This window comes from Hypanus sabinus, chromosome 6, assembly GCF_030144855.1.
Source record: "Hypanus sabinus isolate sHypSab1 chromosome 6, sHypSab1.hap1, whole genome shotgun sequence".
In the NCBI taxonomy this organism is placed as follows: domain Eukaryota; kingdom Metazoa; phylum Chordata; class Chondrichthyes; order Myliobatiformes; family Dasyatidae; genus Hypanus; species Hypanus sabinus.
In genome coordinates, this window is record NC_082711.1 from 177,990,115 (window position 1) to 178,001,527 (window position 11,413).

The window sequence follows — 11,413 nt, forward strand, 5'->3', positions numbered from 1 at the left end:
TTGGGACCTGCTGACAGCAGGGATCCCTCATCCTTGGGACCTGCTGACAGCAGGGATCCCTCTTCCTTGGGACCCGCTGACCACAGGGATCCCTCATCCTTGGGACCCGCTGACCACAGGTATCCCTCATCGTTGGGGCCCACTGAACGCAGAGATCCCTCATCCTTGGGGCCCGCTGACCACAGGTATCCCTCATCGTTGGGACCTGCTGACAGCAGGGATCCCTCATCCTTGGGACCTGCTGACCACAGGGATCCCTCATCCTTGGGACCTGCTGACAGCAGGGATCACATCCTTGGGACCCGCTGACCACTGGTATCCCTCTTCGTTGGGACCTGCTGACCACAGGGATCCCTCATCCTTGGGACCCGCTGACCACTGGGATCCCTCATCATTGGGGCCCACTGACCACTGGGATCCCTCATCCTTGGGGCCCGCAGACCACAGAGATCCCTCATCCTTGGGGCACACTGACCACTGGGATCCCTCATCCTTGGGACCTGCTGACAGCAGGGATCCCTCTTCCTTGGGACCCGCTCACCACAGGGATCCCTCATTCTTGGGACCCGCTGACCACAGGTATCCCTCATCGTTGGGGCCCACTGAACGCAGAGATCCCTCATCCTTGGGGCCCGCTGACCACTGGGATCCCTCATCCTTGGGACCTGCTGACAGCAGGGATCCCTCATCCTTGGGACCTGCTGACCACAGGGATCCCTCATCCTTGGGACCTGCTGACAGCAGGGATCCCTCTTCCTTGGGACCCGCTGACCACAGGGATCCCTCATCCTTGGGACCCGCTGACCACAGGTATCCCTCATCGTTGGGGCCCACTGAACGCAGAGATCCCTCATCCTTGGGGCCCGCTGACCACAGGTATCCCTCATCGTTGGGGCCCACTGAACGCAGAGATCCCTCATCCTTGGGACCTGCTGACAGCAGGGATCCCTCTTCCTTGGGACCCGCTGACCGCAGGTATCCCTCATCGTTGGGGCCCACTGAACGCAGAGATCCCTCATTCTTGGGGCCCGCTGACCACTGGGATCCCTCATCCTTGGGACCTGCTGACCACAGGGATCCCTCATCCTTGGGACCTGCTGACAGCAGGGATCCCTCATCCTTGGGACCTGCTGACCACAGGGAACCCTCATCGTTGGGGCCCGCTGACCACAGAGATCCCTCATCATTGGGGCCCGCTGACCACTGGGACCCCTCATTGTTGGGGCACACTGACCACAGGGATCCCTCATCCTTGGGACCTGCTGACCACAGGGATCCCTCATCGTTGGGGCCCGCTGACCACAGAGATCCCTCATCATTGTGGCCCACTAACCACAGATCCCTCATCGTTGGGGCCCACTGACCACAGAGATCCCTCATCCTTGGGGCCCACTGACCACTGGGACCCCTCATTGTTGGGGCACACTGACCACAGAGATCCCTCATCCTTGGGACCCGCTGACAGCAGGGATCCCTCATCCTTGGGACCTGCTGACCACAGGGATCCCTCATCGTTGGGGCCCACTAACCACAGATCCCTCATCCTTGGGGCCCGCTGACCACTGGGATCCCTCATCCTTGGGACCCGCTGACCACAGAGATCCCTCATCATTGTGGCCCACTAACCACAGATCCCTCATCCTTGGGGCCCACTGACCACAGATCCCTCATCCTTGGGGCCCACTGACCACTGGGACCCCTCATTGTTGGGGCACACTGACCACAGAGATCCCTCATCCTTGGGACCCGCTGACAGCAGGGATCCCTCATCCTTGGGGCCCGCTGACCACTGGGATCCCTCATCGTTGGGACCTGCTGACCACAGAGATCCCTCATCCTTGGGACCTGCTGACAGCAGGGATCCCTCATCCTTGGGACACGCTGACAGCAGGGATCCCTCATCCTTGGGACCTGCTGACCACAGGGATCCCTCAACCTTGGGACCCGCTGACCACAGGGATCCCTCATCCTTGGGACCTGCTGACAGCAGGGATCCCTCATCCTTGGGACCTGCTGACCACAGGGATCCCTCATCGTTGGGGCCCGCTGACCACAGAGATCCCTCATCATTGGGGCCCACTAACCACAGATCCCTCATCCTTGGGGCCCACTGACCACTGGGACCCCTCATTGTTGGGGCACACTGACCACAGAGATCCCTCATCCTTGGGACCCGCTGACAGCAGGGATCCCTCATCCTTGGGGCCCGCTGACCACTGGGATCCCTCATCGTTGGGGCACACTGACCACAGAGATCCCTCATCCTTGGGACCCGCTGACAGCAGGGATCCCTCATCCTTGGGGCCCGCTGACCACTGGGATCCCTCATCCTTGGGACCTGCTGACAGCAGGGATCCCTCTTCCTTGGGACCCGCTGACCGCAGGGATCCCTCTTCCTTGGGACCCGCTGACCACAGGGATCCCTCATCGTTGGGGCCCACTGAACGCAGAGATCCCTCATCCTGGGGACCCGCTGACCACAGGGATCCCTGATCCTTGGGACCCGCTGACCACAGGGATCCCTCATCCTTGGGACCCGCTGACCACATGGATCCTGCATCCTTACCTCCGATGCTGGATTTCACCATCACTGATGGATGGAGAATTTTTTGGAGCCTCACTGTTTGCCACTGATCACCACTAAATTTGGAAGTCTGCAGGGCTTTGAAATGCTCTTGTTCAGTGAGGTGGCTTTTCACACTCATTGCCATTTAGCAGAGACATTGCCCTACATTTTCATTGTGATGGTTCTATTGGTGTTGTGACCCTGTGAATTCCTCCCCTGAACTACAGGCTGCTCCTCCTTGTGTGATAGTAACAGGAGAGTGAGGGGTATGTGGATGTGGAGAGGATGTTTCCTATAGTGGAGGAGGCTAGGACCGGAGGACACAGAGCGGATATGGAGAGGATGTTTCCTCAACTCTGTTTTAAATAACTGACCTCTTATTCTCAATCCATGCCCTCTGGTACTGGACTCTCCCAACATCTGGAACATATTTCCTGCCTCAATCCTATCAAATCCTTTAATTATCTTAAACGTTTCAATCAGATCCCCTCTCAATCTCCTCAATTCCAGGGTGTACAAGCCCAATCTCTCCAATCTCTCTGCGTAAGACAGCCCTGCCATCCCAGGAATCAACCTAGTGAATCTACGCTGCACTTCCTCAATTGCCAGAATGTCCTTCCTTAAACCTGGAGACCAAAACTGTACACAATATTCCAGGTGTGGTCTCACCAGGGCCCTGTACAAATGCAAAAGAACATCCTTGCTCTTGTATTCAATTCCCCTTGTAACAAAGGCCAACATTCCATTTGCCCTCTTCACTGCCTGTTGCACTTGCTCATTCACCTTCATTGACTGGTGAACTAGGACTCCTAGGTCTCTTTGCATTTCTCCCTTACCTAACTCGACACCGTTCAGACAATACTCTGCCCTCTTGTTCCAGCTTCCAAAGTGGATAACTTCACATTTATTCACATTGAATGACATCTGCCAAGTATCTGCCCACTCACTCAGCCTATCCAAGTCTCCCTGTATTCTCCTAACGTCCTCTTCGCATGTCACACTGCCACCCAGTTTAGTATCGTCAGCAAACTTGCTGATATAGTTTTCAATGCCCTCATCTAAATCATTGACATAAATCGTAAAGAGCTGTGGTCCCAATACAGAGCCCTGTGGTATCCCACTAGTCACCTCCAGCCAGTCTGAGAAACACCCATTCACTGCTACCCTTTGCTTTCTATCTGCCAACCAGTTTTCTATCCATGTTGAAACCCTGCCCCCAATGCCATGAGCTCTGATTTTACTCACCAATCTCCTATGTGGCACCTTATCGAATGCCTTCTGAAAATCTAGGTACACAACATCTACTGACTTACCCTCGTCTAACATCCTTGTTACACCCTCAAAAAACTCCAACAGATTAGTCAAGCATGATTTGCCCTTGGTAAATCCATGCTGGCTCGGCCTAATCCTATTTCTGCCATCTAGATGTGCCACTATTTCATCCTTAATAATGGACTCAAGCATCTTCCCCACGACTGACGTTAGGCTAACAGGGCGATAGTTCTCAGTTTTCTCCTTCCCTCCCTTCTTGAAAAGTGGGACAACATTAGCCACTCTCCAATCTTCAGGAGCTGATCCTGAATCTAAGGAACATTGGAAAATGATTACCAATGCATCCGCAATTTCCTGAGCCACCTCTTTTAGAACCCTCGGATGCAGACCATCTGGACCTGGGGATTTATTAGCCTTCAGTCCTGCCAGTTTACTCATCACAGTTTCTTTCCTAATGTCAATCTGTCTCAATTCCTCTGATACCTTATGACCCTGGCCCATCCATACATCTGGGAGATTGCTTGTGTCTTCCCTGGTGAAGACAGATCTAAAGTACGCATTAAATTCTGTTGCCATTTCCCTGTTTCCCATAACAATTTCTCCCAATTCATTCTTCAAGGGGCCAGCATTGTTCTTAACTATCTTCTTTCTCTTCACATAGCTAAAAAAGCTTTTGCTATCCCCTTTTATATTCCTGGCTAGACTGAGCTCATACCTGATTTTTTCTCTCCGTATTGCTTTTTTAGTTAAGATCTGCTGTTCCTTAAAACTTTCCCAATCATCTGTATTCCCACTCATCTTAGCCCTGTCATACTTCTTTTTCTTTAATGCTATACAATCTCTGACTTCCTTTGTCAACCACTGTGGCCCCTTCCCCCTCTTTGAATCCTTCCTTCTCATTGGAATGAACTGCATTTGCATCTTTTGTATTATGCCCAAGAATATCTGCCACTGCTGATCCACTGTCTTTCCTGCCAGGGCATCCGCCCATTTAACTTTGGCCAGCTCTTCCCTCATGGCTCCGTAGTCTCCTTTATTTAATTGCAACACTGACACCTCTGATCTGCCCCTATCCCTCTCAAATTGTAGATAAAAACTTATCATGTTATGATCACTACTTCCTAATGGCTCCTTTACTTCAAGATCACTTATCAATTCCTGTGCATTACACATCACCAAGTCCAAAATAGCCTCGTTCCTGGTTGGCTCAAGCACAAGCTGTTCCAAAAATACATCCCTTAGACACTCCACAAACTCCCTATCCTGGGGTCCAGCACCTACCTGATTCTCCCAGAACACCTGCATGTTGAAATCTCCCATAACGACTGCATTACCTTTAGCACATGCCAATGTTAACTCCCTAATCAACTTGTACCCAATATCCACGCTACTGTTTGGGGGCCTGTACACAACACCCATTAGGGTCTTTTTACCCTTACTGTTCCTCAGCTCAATCCACACAGACTCTACTTCCCCTGTTCCCAAGTCACCTCTTGCTAAGGACTGAATCTCATTCCTCACCAACAGGGCCACCCCACCCCCTCTTCCCATATTTCTGTCTCTACGATAGCACGTATACCCTGGAACACTCAATTCCCAGGCCTGATCCCCTTGCAGCCATGTCTCCGTTATCCCAACAATATCGTAGTTCCCCATTTTCATCTGAGCTTCAAGCTCATCTGTCTTATTTCTGACACTACGCGCATTCAAGTATAGAATTCTTAGCCCATTCCTCCTCTCTTTGCTTAAAACACTGTCTATTGTACCTAACCCAGCTCCTTGAACTTCCATCAGGCAAATTGCACCCTGAATTTTGATGACCTTCTCAAGATCACCCAAACCTTGTACACATTTAACCCCATGCACCTTCTGACCAACCCTCTGGATCTGGATCCCTGCCCCCTGCACATCTAGTTTAAATCCCCCCGAGCAGCACTGGCAAATACTCCTGCAAGAATGTTAGTACCCCTCCGGTTCAGATGTAGACCATCCCTTCGAAACAGATCCCAATGTCCCTGGAACAAAGACCAATTATCCAAAAACCTGAACCCTTCCTTCCTGCACCATGCTCTCAGCCTCGTATTAATGTGCATAATCATTCTATTCTTCGCCTCACTTGCACGTGGCACAGGTAGCAATCCCGAGATTGTCACCCTGGAGGTCCTGCCTTTCAGCTTCACTCCTAACTCCCTGAACTCTAAGCAGGACCCCCTCACTCACCTTACCTACATCATTGGTCCCTACATGGACCACTACATCTGGGTTCATGCCCTCACTCTCAAGAATAGCCTGCACCCGATCTGAGATGTCCTGGACCCTGGCACCAGGGAGGCAACATACCATCCGAGACTCCCGATCTGCCCCACAAAATCTCCTATCTGCCCCCCTAACTATAGAGTCCCCTAAAACTATCGCTCTCTTCTCTTCCCTCCTCCCCTTTCTAGTTGAGGGTTCAACCTCTGTGCCAGAGGCAGGACCACTACAACTCATTCCTGGTAGGTCATCCCCATCAACAGTATCCAGTACGGTATACTTATTGTTAATGGGAATGGCCGCAGGGGTGCTCTGCTCTCTCTGCCTGCTCCCCCTGCCTCTCTGGACCGTCACCCATCTGCCTACTTCTTGGTTTTTTGGTGTGACTACCTCCTGATAACTCCTATCTATCTCTGCCTCCACCTCCCGAATGATCCGTAGTTCATCCAGCTCCTGCTCCAACTCCCTAACTCGGTCTGATAGGAGCTGCAGCTGGACGCACCTTTTGCAGGTGTGGTCATCAGGGACAACTGTGTTGACCCTGACCTCCCACATACTGCGTACGGAGCACACCACTGCTCTGTCTGTCTCCCCCATACCTGAACTGGATTAATGGAATGTCTAAAAAGCACCTAGCGACCTTACCTTCTTCCCCTCAGCGAGCAATCACACAAGCTTACCGAAGTCCCCTTACGCCGAAGCCCACTTAGCCAAAGCCCAGGACTCTGCTTCCACGGACTCCGCTGCCCGCTCGACATTACCTCCCTTTGCCTCCTCTTTCCTTCTCTCCCAGTGTCCACTGTCCTCTCCCATCAGATCCCCTCTCTTCAGCCCTTTGCCTTTTCCACCCATCACCTCCCAGCTTCTCACTTCCCCACACCAAGTCTTGCCCCTCACCTGCAGCTTGTACTCACCTCACCTTCTTATTTCGGTTTCTTCCCCCTTCCTTTCCAGTCCTGATGAAGGGTCTCAGCCTGAAACTTTGACAGTTTATGTCCATCTATAGATGCTGGACTCCTCCAGCATTTGTGCAGACTTTCTCAAGTTTCTGATTTGCTGCTCCACTTTGAATTCTTTTCCAGGGATGCCGACCCTGAAAAGGTTTAAATTTTCTCTTTGACATGAGTTCAATGAGACCCTCTCTCACTGTCCCCCTCTGTGATTTCTGCTACCCTCCGACTCTTCGATCACATGCTCACCCAGACCTGCTACCACAGCCACTCTTCCTTACTGGGTGCCTGTCCTCACCACCATCACGTGCACCTTGGCTTCTAGATCCTCTTTCAGGCCTCCTTGTTTTGACCTGCCATGGATCCCATGTACTCACGTTTGGTTGACCGCTTCTCTTTCCAAATCCTACATGCACCCTTCCTGCTACGCAGACATACCTGGTGGCCCTATATGTCTCTGCCATAATTCCGGGCCTCTTTCTCCTCTGCCTGTTATGGACCTCTCCAATATTTTATCCTCTGCCAGATCCACACCTTCAATTGTGGGTTCTCCACCTTCCTCGTGTCCAGTAAGGGGTCAGAAGATCGTCTGTCTCCAGACAATGGATCCTGCCATCTCCAACTCTGGTGGCCCTGGACTCCCTCAGACTGCGATCCCTGCTGGCTCCCACTTGGACCTCAATTTGAATGGACGCCCCCAGATTACAGATCTTGTTGACTCCAGCCCCAGCCTCGATGACTCTGGTTATCTCCAGACCAGTAACACCACTATTGCCTACAACAGTTCCAATGATCATGAGCAGATCCAGAATTCCATCTTCCTTCCACCCACCTTCTCTGAACAGCCCAGCCTCCTCTCTCCTCTGACACCATTAACTTCCTCAACCCCACCCCTGATCCCAGCTCTAATCCTTGCCATGTCTTCACTATTCTCTCTGACATCCCCTTCTCTGAGGCAGAATGTTCTGTCCTCAGTAGGGACCTTGTCTTTGTTCCTCTTCACCTGCACCTCAGTGAGTTCTGCGCCTGCCACAACGGTGAGCTCTCCTTCCAGCATCTCCATCTCCAAGCTAACTTCATTAGCAATAATTCCACACCTTGTGCTAATAACCCCTTCTCCCGTCTCCACCTTTCCTCTTCTGCTTGGATACCCAACTCTGGTTCTCTGCCTGAACTGAATCTTTCCATCTCAAATTGCATGCGAGGCATCAACTGTCTCGACTTTAGCACCTCTCTCTCCTCCTTGAACCTTCCCCCTCTGAATGCACTGCCCTCCAGTCTCTCTGCATCAATCCCAGCCTCAGCCTTACATCAAACCCACAGACAAATGGGGGTGCTGCTGTAGTGTGGCGCATTGACTTCTACCTTGCTGAGGCCTGGTGGCAACTCTCAGACACCTCCTCATACATACCCATTGAAGAAGGCTGTCTGTGACACCATCACTGAACTCATCAACACTGGAGATCTCCCATCAAGCTCACAGTTCCCTTGTCCCACACTGCTCCCTTTTGGAGTACTGTGTTCAGTTTTGGTCTTCAAATTTGAGGAAGGACATTCTTGCTATTGAGGGAGTGCAGCATAGGTTCACAAGGTTAATTCCTGGGATGGTGGGACAGTCATATGTTGAAAGATTGGAGCGACTGGGCTTGTATACACTGGAATTTAGAAGGATGAGAGTGGATTTGATTGAAACATGTAAGATTATTAAGGGATTGGACACGCTAGAGGCAGGAAACATGTTCCCAATGTTGGGGTAGTCCAGAACCTGAGGCCACAGTTTAAGAATAAGGGGTAGGCCATTTAGTACGGAGTTCAAGAAAAACTTCTTCACTCAGAGAATTGTGGATCTATGGAATGTTCTGCCTCATAAGGCAGTAGAGGCCAATTCTCTGGACTCTTTCAAGAAAGAGTTAGATAGAGCTCTTAAAGATAGTGGAGTCAAGGGATATGGGGAGAAGGCAGGAATGGGGTACAGATTGTGTATGATCAGCCACGATCACATTGAATGGTGGTGCTGGCTCAAAGGGCCGAATGGTCTACTCCTGCACCTATTGTCTATTTTATCTCCTAACCAAGATCCTCAAGCCTGACTGTCTGGGTAGGCCCATTGTCCCTGCTGCCCCTGCCTCAATGAACTTGTGTCCTCATATCTCAACTCCATTCTATTCCCCTTGGTTCAGTCCCAACCGACCTACATCCGCAACTCTCCTCATGCCTTCAATCTTCCCAGTGACTTTCAATTCCCTGGCCCTGACCGTCTTATTTCTACACTGGATGTTCACTCCCTAAACACATCTATCTCCCATGAAGAAGGCCTCAAAGTTCTCCACTGCTTTCCTGACAAAAGAGCCAACCCACCCCCTCCACCGCCGCCCTCCTCCATCTGGCGGAACTGGTCTTCACCCTCAACAATTTTTCCTTCTGCTCCTCCTACTTTCTCCAACCTCAAGGAGAAGCCACAGGCACTTGCTTGGACCCCAGCTATGCCTGCCTCTTCGTTGACTACGTAGAACAGTCCATGTTTGAAACATTCCCCAACTCTTCCTCCATTACATTGATGACTGTATTGGTGCTGCTTCATGCACCCTTGCTGAGCCCATCAATTTTGCCTCTAACATCCACCCTGTCCTTAAACTCTCTCAGTCTCTTCACTTGGATATTTCTATTTTTTGCACTACTTATTTAACTAATATATATATTTTTACTGTAATTCAGTTTTTTCTCTGTTATAATGTACTGCTGCTAAATTAACACATTTCGCGATTCTGATTCTGTCCCTGACACCTCCCTCACCTTTTTCGATCTCTCTGTCTCCATCTCTGGAGACAAACTGTCCACTGACATCTTTTATAAATCTACTGATTGCCACGGTTATCTTGACTAGACTGCTTCCCAAATTATCTCCTATCAAAATGCAATTCCCTTTTCTCACTTCCTTCGCCTTTGCCACATCTGTTCTCACCAGAGAGGTCCTCCTTCTTTAAAGAACTGGGTTTCCCTCCCTCTTCTATTGAAGGTGCCCTCACTTGCATCTCCTCCATTTCCTGAACACCCGTGCTCACCCATCTTCCTGCCACTTTAACAGTGTTACAGTTCCTCTTGTCCCTACATACCACCCATGAGCCTCTGCATCCAAAACATCATCCTCCACAACATCCACCATCTCCCAAGGAATCCCACCACTGAACATCTCCTTACCTCCCCTCCTCTGTTTTCCACAGGGATGTTCCTTCCCCGATTCCCTTGTCCATTCATCCCTCCCAGCACTTACCCCTACAAGTGGCCAAAGTGCTACACCTGCCCATTCACCTCCATTCAGGGCCTGAAACAGTCCTTCCAGGTGAGGCAACACTTCACCTGAGAATCTCTGGGGCTATCAATCGTGTCCAGTGCTCCCAGTGCAGCCTCCTCTAAGCTGGTGAAACCCATCGTAAATCGGAGGACCACTTCGTCAAGCACCTCCACTCCATCCACCAAAAGCTGAACTTCCTAAAGGCCAAACATTTTAATTCTGATTCTTATTCCCGTTCAGTTTGCCATGTTGAGGCAACCCTGGGTGAAGCAGCAACACCTCAGGTAGCATCTAACCTGATGGCATGAATATCAATTTGTCCTTCTGGTTAAAAAATAATTTCTTTCTCCTCCCCTCTTTTTCTATTCCCCACTCTGGCCTTTTACCTCTTCTCATCTGCCTGTTACTTCCCCTTGGTGACCCCCCAACCCCCTTCCCTTTTCCTATGGTCCACTCTCCTCTCCTGTCAGATTCCTTCCTCTCCAGCCCTTTACCTTTCCCACCCACCTGGCTTCAGCTTTCACCTTCTAGCAATCTCCTGCCCCTCCCACTACTTTTTTATTCTTGTCTTCCCCTTTCCTTCTTGGTCCTGGTGGAGGGTCTCAGAACTGAAAGATGGACTGTTTATTCATTTCCACAGATGCTGCCTGACCTGCTGAGTTCCTCCAGCATTTTGTCTGTGTGGCTATGGATTTCCAGCTTCTGCAGACTGTCTTGTGTTTATGAACTTTATCTTTAAACACTATTTTTATATTACATTTCATTTTTTTAAAGTTTAAAATTGCTTTAATTTCATACTTTGCCCTTAAATATTCGAGGTAATTCAGAAAAATCTTGCCAGCTTCGACCAACGATGAGATGGGGTATGGGATGTTGGCTCCACATTGTGGCATGCTCGTGATGCCATTTCATCACTCGATGTCCTGTCAGTGCTCACAAACAGCTTTAGAACCCCCACGGCCAGCAAGATTGGCCTCGTGGATAGGGAAGGTTTAGAGCAGGGGTCCCCAACCTGTTGCTGAGAGACCCCTTGCTTCATGGCATTGGTCCATGGCATAAAAAAGTTGGGAACCGTTGGTG

The 11,413-nt window shown here is 50.6% G+C and overlaps 1 protein-coding gene across 1 annotated transcript; it reads right to left on the minus strand.

Moving 5' to 3' along the window:
- Positions 1–537: 537 nt before the first annotated feature.
- LOC132395215 (S-antigen protein-like) lies at positions 538–1,347 on the minus strand. Its single transcript, XM_059971503.1, has one exon. It carries the CDS (start codon positions 1,345–1,347, stop codon positions 538–540), a length of 810 nt encoding a protein of 269 aa, XP_059827486.1.
- Between the last annotated feature and the right edge of the window lie 10,066 nt (positions 1,348–11,413).

What these genes read in the sequence shown, in the direction of transcription:
- LOC132395215 (XM_059971503.1), bottom strand. Translation starts at nt 1,347, where the DNA reads ATGAGGGATCTGTGGTTAGTGGGCCACAATGATGAGGGATCTCTGTGG.